Raw genomic sequence first — 23,710 nt, 5'->3', positions numbered from 1 at the left:
GCTAGCATTGGCATCATTTTCTTGAATCATAACATTTATTTGGTTGTCCTAAAGTTACAATTATTCTTATTTTATGTTTTTTATGGCACCCCGAAATAAATTTGTTCATGTTTGTTCCTTAAAGTTGTTTTGATTTCCTTTTCTTAAATCTTTGATTTTAACCGTTTTAACCAATTTTATTTTTAGCATGCATGAGTATCGCCTGCAGTTTTTTATTTGGAACGGTTGGTTCTTTACATTTAACCTTTATTTTCATAAACAACAACAAAATATCACTACATCAACAAGCCTTGCAAGCAACTAAATTGCTCAACATTGAATGTGTTTATTTCATGATTTTATAGATTTCAAGTGTTTTAGAGGTAGAATTAAGCTTTAGGTAACAACCGAGCTAAAATTGACCATCTAGAGTCCTAATTCTGTAACCAGACTAAGTAAGAGGAGAAATAATCAAAATACCCTTGGGGCCTAATGTTGTGTTTGACGCTAGAAGAAAATAGTTGTAGATCAATTGCTCAACATCGTGACGCTATCAACAATGAAGGATCAACTCAATTTATAAATATAACCCCATTCCTCAATTAGGTCATCCAACCCTCGAGACTCTGAGTTCCCCTCATTCCGTTCTCCATTTGATTAACATATTCCATAGATAAGGTAAGTTCTTTCTAGCTTAGGATTAAGGATTAAACCTTATTTGATTTGATTATGAGAGTTTGTGATTTTTTTTTTATTTACTTGTTGAATGCTTGTGATTTTTTGATGCAATATAAATTTCTATGCGTAGAACTTGCATGTGGATTGATCATCCTTCATCTATTCTCTGCTTTGTCAAAAAATTTCTTATGATATGTGACATTTAATAATATGTTAGTCGTAGAGTAATAATAATCGAAGCATGTTTGTGTGTTGATGATAGGCTATTTTTGTATGGTCATATTTACGACATTATATGATTGGTTAAGTTTAAGAATGAAATCGATTATAAATATCCAAGTTTTAATCATCTTAACAAACTCCTAATCTTAATGTGGATGTGAGATTTTTTTAGACATTATCGAACTCAATTAATCATGTATCCTCCGTTAATGTATTCAGGCACTTGTGACATTCCTGTTGTTCCATTTCCCTAGCAAGTTTCTTGGTCCTAAGAAAAAAAAGAAAGAAAGGAGGTGATTGAGACACCCTTGGGACGGCAAATGCAAGCTCTCCTATTTCTCTAAGAAAACAAAAACAAAAAAACAAAATAATATTTAATATTTGTGTATTACATTCTTTAAAAAAAAATCATGTGATCCCAGTTTAGAGAAAAATACAATAAATTTCAGAGAATTTAATTCAATGAAAGTGGTTATATGATAAAACAATACATCATTTTGTGTATGAGAGAGTGACTTTAATTTAATAGTAGAGATACGTGAAAACATTAAAATAAAAAAATTTATTGCATTATCTATATTATAATACTAAAATATAAACATATTTATTCGATAATTTAATTATTAGCACAATTTTTATCTCTTTATATTATATAAAACATTTGGTTTTCCAAAAAAAGAAAAGATTAAAATAAAAATTGTTAAGATATATTATCAAACTTTCTAAAGCTTATAGAAACTAAAATAAAAACCTATAATATTTATTTATTACATACTAAGAAACCACTATTTAATCAGTTAATTAAAATTACATAATATGTCTTGACTAGTATATGATAAAATATTCAATTATATTGTTTTTATTGTGTGCATAGAAGGGAGAATATTGATAATCAATTAAGAAATACAAAATATGAAATTGGGAAAGCATTATTGAGAAATATATAAATCTATTCTCATGATTCTTCACTTTCCTTTGATGTTTGGAGTTGCATTGTTCGATTATAGATTGGTTGCAACGGTCTTGCATTAGAATCCGAGTCCTGCTTGCACATATCAAAATCAAACCTTTGATTATAACAAAACATGTACAAAATTAAATTTGTGTCTTTAATTTCAATTTCAACTTTATCAAAAACATATTATGTGAGTTCCGTTCCCAAATTATTTGGACCTCATTTGATAATTATTTCATTTTTTTTTATTTTTTGTTTTTTTTAAAATGAACTTATTTTCTCACTATTTCTTATAATGATTTGCATCTTTCTTATATATAATGGTTGAATTCTTAGCCAAATTCTAAAAATAAAAATAGGTATTTAAAAACTACGACCCGTTTAGTAACCATTTAATTTTTTGTTTTTATTTTTGAAAATTAAGCATATTTCATTCACGATTTTTACAATGATTTGCATCTTTCTTAAATACAATGGTTGAATTCTTAGCCAAAATCTAAAAACAAAAACTCCTTTTTGAAAGCTACTTTTTTTAGTTCTCAAAATTTGGTTTTGTTTTTTAAACCATCGGTGAAAAGTAGATAACAAAAAAAATTTTGGAGGTGGAAGTAATGTTTATAGGCTTAATTTTCAAATATAAAATGGTTACCCAACAATGCTTACTTTTTTTAGTTTTCAAAATTTTGCTTGGTTTTTTAAACCATTGGTAAAAAATAGATAATAAATGAAGAAATTTGGAGGTGGAAGTAGTGCCTATAGGCTTAATTTTCAAAAAAACAAAAAAATCAAAAACCAAATAGTTACCAAACAACACCTTGATTTTCGGTTTTTAGTTTTTGAAAATTAAATCTATTAACACACATTGCTCCTCTAAGACCCCATTTGGTAACAATTTGGTTTGTGGTTTTTGTTTTGAAATTTAAGCTTATTTCATCCACGTTTCTTACAATAATTTGCATCTTTTTTAAGTACAATAGTTGAATTCTTAGCAAAATTCTAAAAATAAAAATAATTTTTTAAGCTACTTTTTTTAGTTAGTTCTCAAAATTTTGCTTGGTTTTTTAAACCGTTGGTAAAAAATAGACAACAAAGGAAGAAATTTAGAAGTAAAAGTAATATTTATAGTCTTAATTTTCGAAAACAAAAACAAAAGTAAAATGGTTACCAAACGGGGTCTAATTTTTTTGTTTTGTTATACTTTATATCAATGTTTTCAAAGACTAAGTCAAGATTTGAAAACTAAACAAAATTATTTTTTAATTTTTTTTTTTTAATTTAACTAAGAATTTAACTTTTACTTAAAAAATATGAAAAACTCGTAAGAATTTAAAAAGAAATAGACTTAAATTTTAAAAATAAAACGGTTACTAAATGGAGTCTTAAATAATCATTAATTATATATTTGTAATATGATTGTACTTTCACTATTAATCTATAAATATATGTATGTCAAATTAATAAAGTAATGGTAATTAACATGTATTATCTCCTTTAGAAGTCGTGGAGCTTTTATAAGATATTACATAAGAGACTCGAACTTGAGATGTCGAGGAGTTGAAGATGGTCAAACCATTGAAGTACTTGGTTTTTTGTTTCTTAAGTTTTAGATCCATTTTTTAATAAAATAGTATATATAAAAATAAAAAATTGAGGGGACTCGAGCCTCTTAGGCCTTGATTAAGTTTGTCATAGTTCAAATCTTTCCTACACTATTTGTTGTATTAAAAAATAATCTATATAATATATATTTTCTAAAACTAAATTTATATATAATATAGAAAAAAAATGTATATTTTGGCATCTCAATTAATTATTCTAACTTACATCATGGACAGCTACTCGAAGTAATTTCACTTGTTCTTCTGTGACAGTCCTCACCTATTGAAATCAAGATTAGAATTAGTAATTGCAATAAATAATTAAACGCAGGCATCATATAAATATACCATATGTTTAATAATTAATAGTTTAAGTAATTACGTTAAGTTTAAATTTTATTTGGTGACTATTTTATTTTACTTCTGAAAAACGTTTTTCCTTCTCTTCAATTTCTCAGATTTTGGCCTACGAAATTCATAAATCGATGTTAAATAATTTAATTCCACCAATTTCATTCGTCAGTATTCATTGTTGAAATTCTTACATTTATCGAAAAATTTCATCTTCTTTTTCTCACTTTTGCATATTTGCTGAAAAACTTCATCTTCACAATTCTACACATCCTAACTCCAACATATTAACTCTAGATTCAAACACCAATTTTAATATGTTTTGTTTAATTCTCACCTTTCTTGAAGGAAAAAAGAGAGAAAAGAAAAGAAAATTAAACTACTTTGGTTAAAAAAAAAAGATTATTGTAATGTTTATTACTAACTAAAAATATTTTGAGCCAAACAAAGTTTATTTTAAGTTAATTAAATGAGAAGTTTAGTCGTTTGAGTTTTTAAATTTTTGTTTTTTTAGTATGTGAAGTTTCAAAATTGTTTTATAAATCTTTCAACTTTCAATTGTGCATTCAATAGGTCCTGGACTTTTAAAAGTATCTCATAGATTATTACATTTTAATTCTTTTGTCCACTAAGTTCATAAATTTTAAAAATTGTCTAGAAAATTTTTAAACTTTCATTTTTGTGTACAATAGATTCCTAAAATTTTACCATCGATTTAAAAAACCAAGTCAAATTTTAAAACTTATTTTTATTTTTGAAATTTGACTAAGAATTCAACCATTATACTCAAGAAACATGTAAATCATGATAAGAAATAGGGTAGAAATAGGTTTTATTTTTCAAAAACCAAAAACCAAAATCTAAATAGTTATGAAAGAAGATCTAAATAATTATCAAAGAAAACATTTACAACTAATAACTCAATTATCTTTTAAAAAAGTAGAAACAATAAAAACAAAAGAGAATAGAAAAATAAAAACGAAAGAGAATATTTTCAATTTGATTTTTAACACCCTCAAACAAACAAAAAATCAATTTTAATTTACAAAGACTCACAAACACATGTATATAGCTCAAGTAACGTATATATATATACCCTCGATCAAAAGATTCTCACCCTCGATATATATTCTCAAACTCAAAAAGAAAAAAAAAAACAAAACAAAACATGAACTATTAAATTTTATATCTAAGTATTCATGGGTTGACCTAATGATAATGGAACAAAAAGAAAAGGCCAAAAAGCTTAGGAGTTAAGGATTCAATTCATTATGACTACTTAGGATTTAATATCCTACGAGTTTTCTTGACATCCAAATATTGTAGGGTCAAGCTGGTTGTCCCGTGCGATTAGTTGAGGTGCATGCAAGCTTGCTCAAACACTCACAGATAAAAAAATATATATATATTTAAAAAAATGTATACCTGGTGAATCATAGTCCACATCACATTTTCAGTGCAGGGTGGAACAGTAAGTGAGCCAATGTATCTATAGTATTGTTTGCTGCCCATCTTCAATAGATTTGGATCAATTATTCCAATCACTCTCTCTTCTTCATGGGTATCTGATACCATTTCTAAATCACCTTTAATCTGATACAATGAAATTGAAATTATTGTGAACTAAATTGAAAACATAAATTTAAGAGGTGTTTTCAAATATAGGAAAATAAGCCAACTTATTTATAATTATAGCAAAATGTTATTATCTATCACGGATAGATACTTATAGAAATGTCTATTAGTGTCTATCACGGATAGACAATGATATTTTACTATATTTAAAAATATTTTTAATAATTTTATCATTTAAAATAATTATTTTAAATTTAAAAGAGCAAATGAAAATAGAGTTGTATTTCATATTTTTATTATATTAATGTTGATAGTAGATTTGAAAAATAAATCTCATTTAAACAATGGTTCAAAATATATGATACAATATATTTGTGAATAATAAAATTAATTATAATTACCCACTATTATGTTTAATACATATTATTATTAATCAATTTATCAACATTCATGTTTTATGTTAAATCTTCTTTTTGTATAATTATAATTTTACAATATAATACCATTAATATATAATATAATATCTTATACATATTTTTATTGGGACAAAAATTGATGGAATATCTTAAAACATGAAAACACTATATTTATCCAAGTTTTCATACTTTTTATAAAATTTATAATTTCAAATTTCAAATTGGACATTTGGATACAACAAAAACATAAAAACTTGTGTTCTAAAATCTGCAATAATCAAAAAATCTAAGAACAACTTTAAAAAATACATCTATCGAATCCATATTCACGAACTCGATGAATCGAAAAACAGAAAATAAAATTTAAATTGTTTACGAAACAAATCGACCCGATTATGCATTAAACTCACCGTGGATAAGAAGTAATCAGGTTCTCCGATCTGATACAAGATTCCAATGACAGAAATCATCCCATTTGAGCTTTCATGGACTAAGTGAGCTTCAAGGTCAAATTTCTTGCCATCAATGGTGTGTTCGGAAGGTGAGTGCCAATGACATTGTTTTAGTTTATATTGAGTTCCATTCATTTCCATGTATCCACCACCATCCACCCATTTCATCTGTATAACCACAAATACTTTTCTTTTATATATATGTGACGTAGATATTATAGATCTAATGTTCGAGAGTGATTTCAAAACGATTAAAATCACCTTTTGTTTTAATTACATTAAATTAATTAGCGGATATTAACACCAAAGACTGATGTGAGTGTAAGTCTTCAAAATTAGAGACCAAATTGAAACAAAACTCAAATATCAAGGGTAAAATTGTAACATTTTGAAACGTAGGGACTAAATTGAAATTAAAATCAGAATTTATATACTAAAAGCATAATATTTAGAAATTTAGAAATCAAATAGAAACTAAACCCAAAACTTAGAAACCAAAAGTGTAATTTATAATTAAAAAAAGAATTTAATTACCATCATATCATGGCCTCTATTCTTGAGTGTGGCATTAGAGGATTTGTAGTTGATTTTAAGGTCTCCCAAGTGAGAAATAACTTCAACTCTTTCATGCAATAAATCAATTGGAGATTGCATCAACCCAACCTTGCATGTATGCCACTCTGCTCTAAGCTCTCCCCAATGAATTGGTCCCTTTTCTCCATCTCCTTCATAATCAAACCCTCTTTCATCATCTACATAAAACAATCATATATAATCCTTAAATCCAAAAATATAATAATAAAAATACAATTTGAAAAAGAAAAATTACAAGCCAAATTTACACCAAATTCTAAACTTTTTCTCTTAGGTGGTTTAACTCCTCTAATTGAAAAACGTTAAAACATGTGAAACTATTAAATAACATGAAGTTTCATCTCAAAATCAATTCATACTAAGAGAAATAGTTCACGTATGATCTTAAAGATGGTAAGATCCTTTAATTTCAATGTGGGATCCACCAATATGTCCCTCAAAATGGAGCTTCTTTGGGTTCACCATCTTAGACGGAATGCTCGTTTTAGGCTTCATGAACTATGGTACAATATTAGATAACGTAAAGTAATGTTATCTCAAAATCAATTGGTAATGATAAGAGTAGCGCATCAATACAAGAAAAGTGAGTTTTCATGACATAATTGTTATTGATACTCATACCTTGACAGTCAATACAATAACTGAAAATAGTTCTCGCAAATTTTAATTGTGACGGTTTTTAAATGTCATGAAATTTCAGTTTTGTTGTAGTGCATGTATCTCGTTGGGATCTCCCGGACCAAGATTAAACTAAAACGATTTAAACCGAAAAAGAAAAAACATTTCATAAGTTGGGAGTCTCACCAACTTCTTGGGATCTTGCCTTGAATGAAAGCAAAAGAATGGAAAAGAAGAAAGAGCACAAGAGCTTCCCCATGTCCTAATGAATAACTCTCTCTTTCTCAAGAGAATATTTGTGATGTGTGATTTTAAGAATATGGTTTTATGAGTTTTTAAGATATTTATAACTTCAATTTACAATGTGAATGGAACAAGAAACATTAGGAACCTTAATTTCATTTTCTTCGATTACTGTTTATTTTTCACCAAACAATGTTTGAATTTTTGGGAAGAAAATATGAACTTTTCCACTAAGGAAAAAATGCATTAATTAATTACTAATCATTAAGTATTTAAAGCAAAAGAAGTCCAAATTCAGGTGGTTCCCGTTTCAATATTGTTTTTCCCATGTTCTTTTTTTAAAAAAAAAAAAAGGGAAAAAAATTGTGTTTTGTATTAGGTTGAATTAGAAGTTTCTCTAGACTTTTTTTAATTCATAAAAGTGTCTAATTACAACTCAATATTTTTTAAATTCTTAAAAAGAGAATTCAAAAGTACAATCACTAAGACTCCGTTTGATAATTATTTGATTTTTGGTTTTTTTAAAAAAAATTAAACTTATAGACATTACTTCCACCTCTAAATTTCTTCGTTTGTTATTTATCTTTTACAAATGGTTTAAAAAACTAAGCCAAATTTTGAAAACTAAAAAAAAAATAGCTTTTAAAAATTTGTTTTTGGTTTTGGAATTTGATTAAGAATCCAACCATTGTAATTAAGAAAGATGTAAATTATGATAAGAAATTGGGAGGAAATAGACTTAAATAAAATGATTACTCATAGACCAAATAGATACCAATTTTAAAATTTAGGAACTAATATTGTAATTTAACCAATGTATTATTAAACTAATAAAAAGAGGGAATTAGTAATTAATTTTGTTAATAAAATATTTGGGGTTGAAAGTTAATTTAACCAAATTGCTTTAGAAGAAAAAAGGTGGGTTACTATTGGAGATGATGTGTACCCAACAAGAAAATTGACCAAATCTTGGGACCAACTTTTTGGTCATATTTTATGTTGTATTTGAAAACTCTTATCAAAGACATTGTTGTTTAAGGTAGTTGATTTCAATATCCTTCTTCACAATATTTATATCTATTTAGCTCTTAAAATTAGAAAATATATGTATATCTAATAAATTTTTAAATTTTCAATTTTATATTAGATGGATTGTTTTTTAAATTTCAATTTTATATATAGTATTTTAGAATTTACATACACGTTAGTCGATGATGATTAATATTCTATCATCATAAATTGAAATTTATGTCTAATATATAAGTCGTTTTTAAGAATTTTTAAATATATCAACGTATTAAAAAAGAAGTTAAATATGATTGGCTAGAACATTTTTAGCCTTGATATTTGAAAAATGTCAATTGATGACCGTGTCACGTGTGAAAAGTGCTAAGGAAAACAAAAAATCATTAATGATTTTTACATGAGAGAACTGATAAAAAAAATTTCAAGTTTTGCGAAGAAGATTGGATCTTTCTTACGTTTTTCTAACACATTCAAATTTTGTATACATTTTAACATTAATTTGATTTAAACATAGTTGGTAGCTTGTAGCCATGGATCAAATATTGACTTTCAAGTTTAATTTATTATTATTAGTCAAGAAATACGTACATATATGCACGTGAAATTTGAAAGTTTTTATTAACAAAATTAATATAATGACTTTTTATCATATAATAAATAAAAAAGTTAGATTATAAATTTGGTTACTATAATTTGGAGAAAGTTAAACTTTAAGATCAGTTGGGATTAACTAGAAAAAAAAAGTATTTTTTTATTTTAAAAAATAGTCATTTCAAAAGCTATTCCGAATGATTGTCAAGCACTTTTTTTTTTTTCTAAAATAACTTATTTTCAAAATTAAACACTTGAAAAGTTAAACATCAAAACAAACCCTTAATTCATATGGTTTAAAATTAGAATTCAATTTCCATAGTTTGATAGTCCCTAGTTCATATGATTTATAATTAGAATTTAGTTTCTGTACTTCAATAGAACAATCATAAATAATCTCTACCGTAGAGACTATTTATGAAGTTTTCATCGTAGCATAAGGATTATTTATGACATTTTATTCAACTATAAGTATTAAATTCTAAAGATCTAAACTCTAACTTCCTCCTAACCATGCAAACCAAATTTACAATTTAACCTAAATAAATTATTATATGTTTTTTTCAATTACCATAAATTTTTAAAAGTTAGAAAATGTAATCATTTTATTTTTATATTTTCATATTATCATATTTTAGTCTATAGCCCCACAAAATCTTATAGTTTTTTATAGAATTTATTTGAATGGTTACAATTATTTGAAGAAAATGATTAAATAAGATTTTATGAAAAATTTAAGAAATAGATAGCAAGACAAAGATTTTAGTCTATAGTCTCGTAAAATCGTATAGTTTCAATACAATATAGTTTACCATTTGTTATATTTAATTTTAAAAAACCAATACAAACATTTAAATTTTAAATTGAAAAAACTAATCCTTTATTTTGGAGTTAGTAATTTAAATTTTCTTAAAATGTTTATAGTCTAAGTCTCCTATTGAGCATAAAATGATAGTACAACCCTTATCTTGAGCATGATTAGATTTCTTGACTTTCAAGTTTTGATTTTCCATAGAGATGAAATCACATTTTGTATAAGTCAAATATATGGTTCCCACAAGGCTAATTTCTTCTTGTCTATTCAACAAGCCCCAAAAATAATATTTAAAAATTGAATAAAAATCTATTGTCCTAAAAAATAACTGTGATATTGGAATAAATTATTTTCATTTTTTTCTGAAAATTGGGAAAAATAACTGTGATATTGCAAGAAATAATTTTCTTTTTTTTTTTCTGAAAATAGGGTGATCATTTTGTAAGAACATCAAATAGTATTAGAAAAAAGAAATCGAAAAAAAAAAAAAAAGACACTTTTGATCTCTAAACTTTCGTTAAAATAACAATTTGGTCTTGAAATTTTAGTCAATAACGATTTAGTCATTATGCTTTTAAATTTGTAACAATTTAATTTTTATATTTTGACATTTGTGACAATCTAGTCCCTTTTATAAGAAATCTCTTCAAAATTGTGTGTCAAACTTTATTATGTAACGAATTAATCTATAGTGTATAAAAAAATTGATATTCCCTATTCATTTATTGATCTACCTGTGTAAGAAATTTCATTAAATTTAAGTAATATTTTTCATTATAAAGACTAAATTATTACAAGAATTGTAAAATATAGAGACTAAATTGTGGCTATTTATTAAAGTTGAAAAACTAAATTGTTACGAATTTGAAAATGCAGTACTTAAATCGTTACCAATCAATAATTCAGAGACCCGACCCCGGAGATATTTGAACTTTTCTTTTAGACATTAGTTAGGATTTTTGTCTTTTGACAAGTAAATTTTAGTTAAACCACGTTTCAAAAGTAGATTATTTAAAGGAATATAATTGTGTTAATGAACAAATATGATTTTTGGAAATAATAAACAAAAAAGAAACTATTACCAAATGGACTCTCTTAACAATGTTAATAGGACATTTTATATTGGTAGCCTTTGTAAATATTTAAGAATACGTATATGTATAAAAATAATCTCAACTAAGAATTTCACTAAAAATTAGTTTAAAATAATAAAAAGGAAAAGTTCATTGTTGATGCGCAAATTTAGATAGAGGAGATCTCACTTGATTGTATGTACTTAGTGGTAAATTTGTATAATTAGCGGAGTCGTTACCTGCAAAAAAGAATAACTTAGGCATTCAAACACGATATTGCCAAAACGCCTCCGATATTTTAGTAAGAGATTTTTGGATGTAGCAAGAGTTTGAGGAATAAGAATTGATTTATTAGTTATGATGGTATTTAAAGTAGTCCAGTCGACCTAGGATATTTCTTCTCCCTTTTCAGATTTTGATTGTTAGGTTCAATTCTTTCTTTCCCATTTAGTTTTGGGTTGTTGGTGTGCAGATTGCACACCTTTGAGTCGAATTGGTCGTCCAAGGATGAGGGTCACTATGCCTAAGCCCGTGCTCGCCTTGCCCAAAATCTATATAGGCCTTGGGTTAGGTATTTCAGTATTAAATCTTATTTATGTCCAGCTTGAGCCAGAATGTGGGCGAATTTGAGAGGTATTTCCCTAAGTTTAGATTTACCCATAACACGTGTAAAGGGTTGTCCCAAGTAAGGCACCCAAACCGAAGGAAAATCAAGATGAGGCATTGGGAAACACATGCACTAAAAAAGAAAAGTCGAAGGCTCGAATTCCAAGTCAACCAACTGATCCAATGAATATACCAATAAAAAAAAATAACCGAGTCGTACTCGATCTGGCACTCTGCAACCTTGAGTGTCGTAAAGCACCCTACATCATTGGAGTTACACATAACTATAGGCAAGTGTTGGAGGAAGGGAATGACATTATAAATAGTTTATTCGATGACCCTAAGAGAGAAGAGTAAGTAATCTTCAAAGGAGAGCTCTAATCTTACTTTTGTGTGTAAATTAAACTATATACTACCAGTACTAACTTAAGCATCGAAGTGTGATAGGCTCAGCAATGAATCCATGCAAGGATCTTTCACACAAGTTGCCTTAGAAAGTAAGACTAGACCAGGAGAAAGGGGCAAAATTTAAGCTCAGGAGGGACCGCACAAAGGGTATTGGCCAGGATCCAAAACTAGCCAGCCACCAAACACAAAAACCACTCCTCTTTCCTAGACTTGTTGGAGGAAGCTTTTCAATCAATGCAACCCTCCTAGGTCAAAATTGTTGGGGTTGATGCCCTAAATCTTGTGCTTTACGTAGTTTGGAAATTCTTTGTACACTAATTATTTATTTAATAAAATAAGATATTATTTTATTTGACATTTAGTTTGCATTAACCCAATCCAATAGGCTACGATCCAAGGTTACTTAATGTAACTTAAACATGCATGTGGTTGACATACAAGTGGATCATGTTTAAGTAATAACATGAACGGTTTGTAGTATACAGATAATGTTAGGTACCATATCCTGGTGACAGTAAGGATACGACCCACTTTGTAATCGTTACAATAGTTGTAAAGTGTTATAAACGATTTGATCCTGATTGCTTTGAAGGATAGTGAAGTCTGATGCGAAAGTGGGATCGGTCCCAATTTTCAAATCTCACAAAGAATTAAAAGCAGAGAAACAAAAATTATGCATTTTACAGAAAATTATAGCATGCGTTTAGAGATTAAACAGAAAGGTTAAGGGAATTTAGAGTTTGGAATTACTTACCCTTGAGGAACCAATTCTTCACGAATTCCTTCTCAATCAGGTCATGAACACTTCAAATCTCCTCGAAACAAAAATCGCAATCTAAAATGGCCAGCACCAAAAGGTAATCCTCTATATTCTCTGTAGGGTTTGAGAATTAGCAAGAGGTGTGAGCTTTACTAAATTTTTGGGAGAGGGAGATGATTTGAGATGAGAAAGATTTTTAAGTCTGTGAGAGAGCTTACTGGGAGATCAAGACCAATGAATTAGATCAGATCACTTCTCTATCTCTGTTGAAAAAAGAAGAAGAAGATCTCGTAAAAACTTCCCACTCTCACATTCTGTAAAGAGAAAAAAAAAACAGGAGAGGGAGTTATAACTCCCTCTTTTATTAAATTCAAATTTAAATTAAAACTATTTTAAATAAATTAAAAATATATAATTATATAATAATCACTTGATTATATATAATATATATATATTATACTATGTTTTATATCTAATATAACATAACTTATAGTTGTTACATTGTATCAAATACAATATAACCTATAGTTTGTATTCTCTCAATCATTTATAACATTTAATAGAAATCAAATTTATATTAAATTTAATTATATGAATCAAATCAATATAATTAGTATTTGAATCATATTCAAATATTTAATTCCACTCAAAGTAAACTTTATATTATAATGTATCAAATATATTAAATTAATTATATCACATATGGTTAATTTAAATTAATTATATCACATATGATTAATTTAAATTAATTATATCACATATGATTAATTCCCTTAATTAATTTGAACAATTCAAATTAATCCAAAATTAATACTCAATAATTCTTGTTGAGCTACAGAGAGAACCTTATGGACCTGTAGATTGAAGCTCCAATGGTACTTGAATAATTAATTAAACTCCTTAATTAAATTCATCAACATCCATTAACTGTCAGTCACTCCACTAAATACCTACAGCTGTACTCTTTGCAATACAGATATATTTCTGTATCCATTGGATATAACCAGTTAACAGTGTGATGACCCTTCACAAATTGTTCGTAAGTTCAGCTGGGCCAAAATTACCGTTTTGTCCCTATAGTTACATCTAACTTCTTAAGTGCCACAGATCCCTCTAATGAACAATAAGTCATAGTCCAACTATGACCACACCCCTCTCGGGCCAAGAAAGGGTGTGGTGCCACATTATTCAAGCCCTGGAATCAGCTCTTAAGGGAGCAATTTATCTACTTACACCGACATTAAGGAATAAGTGAATTCCGTCTTGTGTAGTTGTGTTCCCAGTTTCCCAATCAGACGAATCCCTAAAATGGTAGGCATATTGAGTCGATGAAAGGACTACTCTCACCCATGCAAATCAAAAGACCGCCTTCATAGGTAAGAGTTCACAACTCACTCAGGATTCAAGTCATGTCACCTATGGTCATCCTTATTAAATGTAAGTCTCCATTATTAATGGTATTTTATAATAAGACTATTCATTTCATGTTTCGGTCTTATACAAACCTATTTGTATAGAATACCTCTACTCACATATCCTTACATGAATGATCAGGATAAATCATTTGTAGCAGTTTACAACAATTGTAACATCTACAAAGCGAGTTGTATTCATAGTATCACTAGGATAAGGTACTCAGTCTTATCCATCTACAACAGACCCTTCAGGTTACCACTTAAACACAATCCATCTGTATGTCTCTACATACATGTTTAAATTACAAAAGATAACCTTGGATGTTTGTTTATTGGTTTTGTAGGTTAATGCTACTGAATGTCAAATAAAATATCTCAGATTTTATTAAATAAATAAGTTGTTTGTACAATACAATTACAAACTACAGGATCCACGAGATTTAGGGCATCAACCCCAACATATTAATATAGAGATATGTGAGTGGGGGTATCCTATACAAAGAGTTTCTATAAGATCGGACCACGAAATGATTAGTCTCTCTTTGTGACGTTGTTACTTGAAGAGATGAACATTTTGCATGATGATCATAGGTGGCTTATATTAATTCTGAGTGAGTTGTGAACTCTTGTCTATGAGGGTGATCCTTTGATGTATATGGGTGAGAGTGATCAGATTCACTAACTCAATAAGTCTACCATTTTGGGGATTCGTCTCAGTAAGGAGCTGGGAACACAATTACATAAGATGGAATTCACTCATTTCTGTCTTGAGGGAAAGTAGATGATTTTCTCCCTTAAGGTTGATTCTAGATCTTAAACAATAAGGCCCCTTACGCTTTCACTGGCCAGAGAGGTGTATAGTTTATAGTTGGACTATAACTAATTGTTCATTAGAGGGATCAGTGGTACTTAAGAAGTTAGATATAACTTTAGGGGTAAAAAGATAATTTGACCCAGCTGTAGTTATGAGCAATTCATGAAGGATCAACTCACTGCTGATTGGTTATACTCGTGGACGCATAAATATATATATAGTGCAAAGAGTGCAACTGTCGGAATTTAGTGGAGTAAACAATAGTTAATAAGTATTGATTAATTTAATTAAAGAGTTTAATTAATTAATCTCATATCATTGGGGCTTCTAATCTGTAAGTCCATGAGGTCCCCTCATTATCTCACTAAGGATAAACAAGAAATTATTATTTTTGGAATGATTTGAATGGTTCAAATTATAGGTAATACTTAAATTAATGTGATTAATATAGAGTATAATGTATATTGATACATTATAGTATATAGTTAATTATAGATATAATTTATAATTTAAATTATGTATTATAAGAGAGACAAATATTTGAATATATAAGATTCAAATATTATTTATATGAATGAGATTCATACAAATACTATAAGTTAAAATTTAATTTGAGCATGATTCATATTAGAAGTATAGGTTATAAGAGAGATTAAAATGCATATTATATGATTAATTAAGTTAGTTAATTAATCATATAATATATTATATTATATGATAATATAATGTATTGTTTTAATAACTCTCCATGACATGGGAGTTATTTTTGCACGATGGAAGGGAGTTGAAATAACGAGTTGATGTGAACATGAAATTACATCCTTCCCCCTCTTCTTTTCCATCTGTTCTTTTACAGAAGAAGAGACAGAGTTGATGTGAACATGAAATTACAAGAAGAAAATCTCTCTAAAAATTCTCTCTACCTCTACTCTTCCTTCTCCCAAAAAATTCTAAAGGAGACCACACTTCATCTTCCTTGCTGGAGAATAACGAGGTTATCGAGTGGTGTTGTTCTTTTTTATGGAAGAAAAGTTGTTGTATTCGTGCAATGTTGAGTTCATGCTCTTAGAGAGGATTTTAAATAAGATTTGTATGTTTATCCTATAATTCACATTATGTATGCCCTTCTATGTCTTTTATGTTTTCTCAAATTGGAAATTTCAAATGCATGACATTCATACGCATCCGTAAAGGAATTTCATTCCTTCAATTGGTATTAAAGCCAAATCGTGTATTTGATTATTTGAAACGAAAATTAGAGAAAAGATGGGTGTTTACTGCATTGTGAATGTTGGGATTACAAAATAAATAATTTCAAATTTTGGCACTTTAGATTACTACTTTGATTTGATTAAAGTTGTAAGTATCTGTTTGTTTTTTGGCATTAAATTGTAAATCGAGTTTGTATTAGTTTGTATCATTCGTGGTGGAAGCGTTTGTCGTGACGGAGATTGGAAATAAAAGCTAAAACCAATGATAAACAAAGAAGGAAGAGGCTTGGGACCAGAGCATAGAAACGCCTTGCTGCAGCATAGCGGTGCTTGGGAGAAATTGCATGGAACGCTGCAACACTCTTCTTGAGCGTAGTGGCACTACATGTGTTTTCTGCCCAACAACTTTACGCCTTCCCGCAGCACCAGACTGTGCTTCGTGAAGTAGCCCAGAGTGCAACAGCGCCCCCATCCAGCGCAGTTGTGCTCCGACTTGCTGCAGTTACTGTCCGCTAGATCGTCCATTCGACCCTTGGTGGAGCAGTTGCCTTCTGCTTTTTTAATTTATTTTCAAATTTTATGTATTCTTATTTTAATTAATTAAACTAATATACATGATATATTAATTTCATTAATTTTATGGGTGCCAAAATTTGATCTATTTTTCTTTTTTTATTTAATTTATATATTTGATGTATGATTAAATTATATATATTGCATGATGTATGTCATATAGTTTTAAAATCCCACCTTATAATAAACATAATTTATGGATCATATTTAATATAAATATTATATTATATAGTTGCATGATTTTATAAACATATACATGATGGAATGAACATTCAAACAGCGGAAGCAATCAGAATCAATAAGCACTTTAATTTGTATTTAATTTGAGTTTCAAAACATGCATGAAAACAATTTTCAGAAAAGAGGATTTCAAGAACTTATACCTTTGAAGAAATCTACCAAATCCAAGCTGCTCTCCACGAATTTGAACTTTCAAATCAACAGTAAACCATCGAGAGTGTCTTCTCTACTATTTTCAGCCTTGGATTTGAGTGGTGGAACTCAGAATTAAAGGGAATTGGGTGAGGAAACAAAGAGGGTTTGAGAGAGAGTGGAGAATTTCCGTAGAATTTCACAAATTCAAATCCTCTTCAATCTAAAAAAATTGAAGGTTTTATGTATCTAATACATGCAAACACTAAGTCATAATGTTGATTGACACTTCAATTAGCCTTTTGTTAATGAACTAGGTGTTGATTAGTGGATAAATCCAACAAAAATTGGATTATTTCACTAATCCTATTTTTTTTTCCATTTTCAATTTTCTTTAATTTTAACTAAAAATAAATTTAATCAAAAATTCAAATCTTAATTTGAATTTTAAAAAATTGAAATTTTTTTATTTAAATAATTAATTAAATAAATTTAACTAGTTAAATAAATAATAATTTAATACCTTAAATCTCATTCATGCTAATCAATATTTAAATCATCACTTAAATATTTTAGTCTCTTGTTACATTTAATCTCGATAAATTAAACGTTAATTATATCGAATATAATTATCAAAACTTTAAATTGAATTTGAACATTTCAGATTCAAAACCCTAAACTAAATTTGAACATTTCAAATTGAATTCCCAAAATTGAATTTGAAAACTTCAAATTCACTCAATATATTAATCCAAGGTGTCAAGTTTTACGAGATAGTAAAGGGACCTTATGAACCTACAATCATGAGCTTTAACGATTTGAGATTAATTGGTAAACTCTTTAAACTGAATTAATCAATATTCGTTAACTACCGAGACACACCACTATAGCTCAGTAGTTGCACTCTGCTCACTGTAGATATATATATATATATCCATTTAATTTAACCATAATCAGTAAGTCGACCAATCATAGGTTGTTCGTAATATCGGTTGGGTCAAATTTCGTTTTACCACCGAAATTACATCTTGCTTTTTAAGTCCCACTGATTCTCTAGTAAATAATTGGTTTGCGATCCAATCACTAAACTGAGTCCCTCTTGGGCCAATGAGAGGGCGGGACCCTTGTTCAAGACCTGAATTCAGTACTTAAGAGAACAACCTCTCTACTATCCCTAAATCGGGTAAGTGTAAATTCCATCTTGCATTCTATTGAGCCAACCCTCACCTATGCAAATCTAAGGATAATCCCGAAAAAACAGGAGTTTATAGTTAGCTTAGAATTTAGGTCGAGTTACCTAGGTCATCGATTTGAAACAGTCAGTCTTAAACAGTAAATAACATTATAAAGTAAGAGTGACTTATTTCTTAATCCGATCTTAAGCAAACTCATTGTATAGGACGCCCCTGCTCCTCATGTCACTACATGAACGAATCAGGATCACTTCGTTTGTAGCACTTTACAAAAAATTGTAACATCTACAGAGTAGGCTGCATCTGATAATGTTACCATAATAAGACACCCAACCTTATTCATATATTATATACCGTTTTAGCTATTTACTCGAACTTGATCCATCTTTATGTCTCCACATAAACTTCAAATATTCATATGATAGTCATGGATCTTAGTTTATTGGATTTAGTCTTTACAAGTGTAATTTACATATTCAACAATAGTTTTATTGAATAAATGTCAACAACAACTTTATTGATAATAGAATATGTTTAATATTACAAACTGCGAGTTTTATGGCATACAACCCAACAGTATATGCATCATTAATATAAATGTTTTATTTTATGATTGCATGCATTATTAAGCATATGCATGCATCATACTTTAATATAATTGTTATATATGTATGATAGATAATTTTATTTTCATTAGTGAATAATATAAGTGTTACAATATATGATGAAAATGGGAATTCATTGAGCATGACATTACTTAGTAAATATAAATGTTATATTTGACTAATATCATTAGATGCATGTTATAGGTTTTAATATTTCATTGATTTCTAAAAGTTATAAGTTTAATGAATTAGATTGAAATCTATAATCAAGAGTTGCATACAAATATAGGTCTTAAATAATTTTCAATTGTTTAAAACTAATTCATCTAGACTTATGTTAAAAGTATTTTTAATATGATTAGAAATAGGTCAATCTTTTATTTTTCTTTTAATAGTTCTAGGTCGGTTCCCAGGTAGAGTTGTTTCGTTTCTACTAGCTTAAATATCCCAATCCTTAGACAGAACTTTCCTTTGACAAAGGTCCCTTATAGTCAATTATTTTTTATGTTTAAACTTTTATTTTTCTTTTAATTGAAAATAATAAAGATTAAATTTATAAAATAATTGACTATAAAGGACCTTTGTCTAAGGAATGTCCTGTCTAAGGATTGTGTAGTTGAGCTGATGGAAGCGAAATACCCATACTTGGGAACCAACCTAGAAGGTGAATTAGACAAATATTTTATAAGCATACATTACATGATTAAATTTATTATTAAACTTATTAAAGAGTTTAATAAATTGAAATCATATATTGTTAATGAAGGAAATCTTAAATTAGAGAACCAATGAGCGGAAGCAGATCGTTCCAAACCCCATTGTGTAAGAACATCAACACTTACAATCTTACAACAACAGTTATGCATAAAATTTAAATTACAACATGCTTCAAAAGGAAAATACTAGAGATCGAGTGAACATACCCTTGAAAAACTTTACTTCTCGTATCCCTCGATCAAACTCAGCCAAGTGTCCAACCGTAGGAATGCAACACGGGCAAGCCAATGGACAGTACGAACTGTAGAATCCTCAAACATAAGTAGCACTCGACCCTCAAACAGCAAGTAGACATTACCAAGAGGCTACCTCGGTACTTTCGGTGTAAGAATCCAGGAGTTGTGGGCTCTGATGGATTTGGTAGAGGGAAGGAGGAATTAAACGATCATGTAGATGATCGAGTAAGTGGGAGAATATAGGAGTCTATCATGTAGACTTGGGTACTCAGTCATTTAGATCCAAGCAACTATCGTATAGTATACTCTTTACTCGATTGTTTTCTCTCTCAAGGTTATCATATAGCTTTTTCTTTATGCACGTTTGATTATAAAAAAAATGAAAACGATTTTCATTTTATCCATCAGTTACCATAACTGATTACAACTTCCCACTAAGTCGGTTATTAGGAGAAAAAAATCGAAATCAATTATCTCATAGTTGATTTAATTATAAATAAATGTAATATCTAATTTATCATATTATATTTATAACCTATAGTTTTAATATCACATCTCATGCAATATATAAACTATAATTCTTTTTCTCCTATATGGCATTTAATATAAATTTATATTAATTCCTTCAATAATGTATCTAACACATGAAATCAATTATATCCCATATAATTGAACCAATTTAATTATTTCATATATAATCAAATTCCCTCTCATTAATTTGAACACTTCAAATTAACCCAAAAACTGATTCTCAACATGAATCCATTGAGCTACCAAGGGGACCTTATGGAATGTAGCTTGAAGCTCCAACGGTACGTGAATAACTGACTAACCTCTTTAATCATGATATCCACCATCCATTAACTATCGGGCATTTCACTAAAAACCAACAGCTGCACTATTCGCACTACAGATATATTTCTGTGTCCATTGAATATAACCAATCAACAGTACGATGACCCTTCACAAATCGCTTGTAAGTACAGTGGACTAATTTACCGTTTTGCCCTTGTAGTTACATCTAACTTCTTAAGTACCACTGATTTCTTTAATGAACAATACGTCATAGTCCCACTATGAGTAAACCTGTAACAACCCGACTCCTTAGGACTCGAGCTAGGCCGTTACTATACACATGCATGCATAGAATTTAAAATGACACATTTTTATAGCGAAATAAATGTAAATAAATAAAGTCAAATAAAATATTTTCATTAAAACTAAATAAAAGTCAAATAATAAGGTACCGATAGAAATTTAATGAGTCTAGAAAATTGTAAAAGTTTGGAAATGAATACTAATCAGTAAGTTTCAAACATGAAGACTGAAAGTGGAAAAACATGAAAGAATTCTAAACATCATGAGCAGAAGCATAAAACTGGTCCTAGTGGCTCGATCACATATTCTGCTTGTCATTCGTCGGCGCATCCCTACTCTTACCTGAAACATAAGCATGAGAAAGGGTGAGTATAAAATACTCAGTAAGTAACCCCACTACCGGGGTCAGGCTAAGCATTTATGTCTAATAAATGTAACATGAACTGAAACTCTCTACTAGTGGGACCTGAAGATTTCCCTTACATGGCTTTTTTTTTCCCTTTCCCCTAGAGTGCACTTACGTACACCCCAAGTCCTCTCTATGATTGTAGGGACATATACCTCTTTCTTACACATGGTTATGCATACACATCTTTCATATACACATAACCCACTGAATGTGTACCTCTTATGTACACATGGTTATGCATACACCTCTTTCGTATACACATAACCCACTTAATGTGTAGCTCTTTCATACACATAGTTATACACCTCTTTCGTATACACATAACCCATTGAGTGTGTACCTCTTTCGTACACCCCAGATCCTCTCTATGAATGTAGGGATGCATACTCTTTCGTACACATGGTTATGTATGGACCTCTTTCGTATACACATAACCCACTGAGTGTGTACCTCTTTCGTACACCTCAAATCCTTTCTATGAATGTAGGGATGCATACCTCTTTCGTACATATGGTTATGTATACACCTCTTTCATATACACATAACCCACTGAGCGTGCACCTCTTATGTACACCCTAGTACCCTATAGGTATGTATCACTTTCATACACACCAGCCCTAGTACATCTCTTTCATATACTAGAACCCTCAGGCATGCATCACTTTCATGCAGTCACATAGTCTGGAAAAGAAAAGAGATTGCATCTAACTTCATATTACATATAACATTCACTTAATCCTGAGTCCTCCAAAATCTCCTCATCAACCTCATGTTAATTAACCTCAACATAGGTATTTAATCTAGTTTTAAATGGATCAAGTGTAGAAGATCACTTTCATGCACTAAATCATGTAAACAATAAAGTATTCGGGATTTCATAATATATTGTATAGTCTACACATTCTCATAATAAATTGCATAACTATATAGATCAGTAAATGTCTAATCCTCATCTAGCTTTAAGACATTCTAGTAGGAGTGCCACTTAACTCATAATTTAAGGGTCATGCTCAATCATCATTTTAATATAACTCATAAAATTCTAAATCAAGCTCATACATAATCATATTCAGATATATTACCATATGCCCATATATCCTTACTAAAAAGTCCATTCAACCTTAAAACAATCAAAATTATCCTTTAAAACAGTTGCAGGATCCTCAATATTAAATTTACATTTGATCGCCTAGCACAAAGGCGGTTCTAATAGTAAGATTACTTACCTCAGAATTTGGGCTCAATCTGAACAAATTTATCCTCTTCCTTGCCTGATACGAATCTTGAATCGAGTCCTGTAGTGTTTGCTCAAGTCGAACTACACTTGAGCTTCAGACACGAAAATCACAAAAATCGATGAAACAAACTCCAACTTCACTGATCGACACCTTAATGCATAAAAAAACTTTAATCCAAAGCTGAAACACAATGGGCATGAACCGATTGATGTTAAAAGTAAATGGGCATTCAAAAATCAACCGTAAACAACCCAAACTGCAGAAATCTTACCCAAATGGATAGATTCAGTGATGGCAAAAGTGGACGATGCTTGAACAGTGACTAAACGAAGGACGTGAAGAAGAAACTGACGTAATGGCTTTAGACGGCGTCGGACAGGCTTGCGAATGGCTAGGCTTTAGATCTGGGCGGACGAGTGGTTGGAAACTCACGAACAATGTGGTAACCCACGAACGAAGCGGCCAGACGACTGGCGGCGACTCGCAAATGCGCAAGAGAGGGACAACGCGATATGCTGGTGAGGACTTGGTTGAAGGAGACGGTGGCGCGCGGCGTGAAGACTCGGTTGGAGGCGAACGATTGGACAGTGCGAGGGACTTGGGCGGCGAGGCAGTGAGGCTGGGGAATGAGCTACGACTGGCAAAGGCTGCTGGGTTGGGCTGCTGGCTAAATAGACGACAAGAGCAGCAGTATCCGACTAGGCTGTGCGGCAGGAGGAACAGGGTGCGAAGGGCAGCTGGGATTCAATAGGAGGGGGCAGTCACATGGGTGAAACAAAAAGGAGGGGGAGAAGGTTAATTATAAATAAATAAAAATAGAATAAAATAAAATAAAATATTAGTTTTTATTTTATTGTATTCTTTAAAACC

The 23,710-nt window shown here is 29.6% G+C and overlaps 1 protein-coding gene across 1 annotated transcript; it reads right to left on the bottom strand.

Moving 5' to 3' along the window:
- Positions 1–1,618: 1,618 nt before the first annotated feature.
- LOC120083902 (alpha carbonic anhydrase 7-like) lies at positions 1,619–7,757 on the bottom strand. Its single transcript, XM_039039811.2, has 6 exons — positions 7,625–7,757; positions 6,761–6,978; positions 6,185–6,394; positions 5,209–5,376; positions 3,659–3,712; positions 1,619–1,921 (listed from the first exon to the last, which is right to left on the bottom strand). The coding sequence occupies exons 1-6, from the start codon at positions 7,695–7,697 to the stop codon at positions 1,835–1,837; spliced, it is 810 nt and encodes a 269-aa protein (XP_038895739.1). The 5' UTR covers positions 7,698–7,757; the 3' UTR covers positions 1,619–1,834.
- Positions 7,758–23,710: the final 15,953 nt, after the last annotated feature.

Source organism: Benincasa hispida, chromosome 8 (assembly GCF_027475165.1).
Source record: "Benincasa hispida cultivar pf3 chromosome 8, pf3_genome.v1.1, whole genome shotgun sequence".
In the NCBI taxonomy this organism is placed as follows: domain Eukaryota; kingdom Viridiplantae; phylum Streptophyta; class Magnoliopsida; order Cucurbitales; family Cucurbitaceae; genus Benincasa; species Benincasa hispida.
The sequence above is the reverse complement of the archived record's forward strand: the minus strand, read 5'-3'. Positions and strand labels throughout refer to the sequence as shown.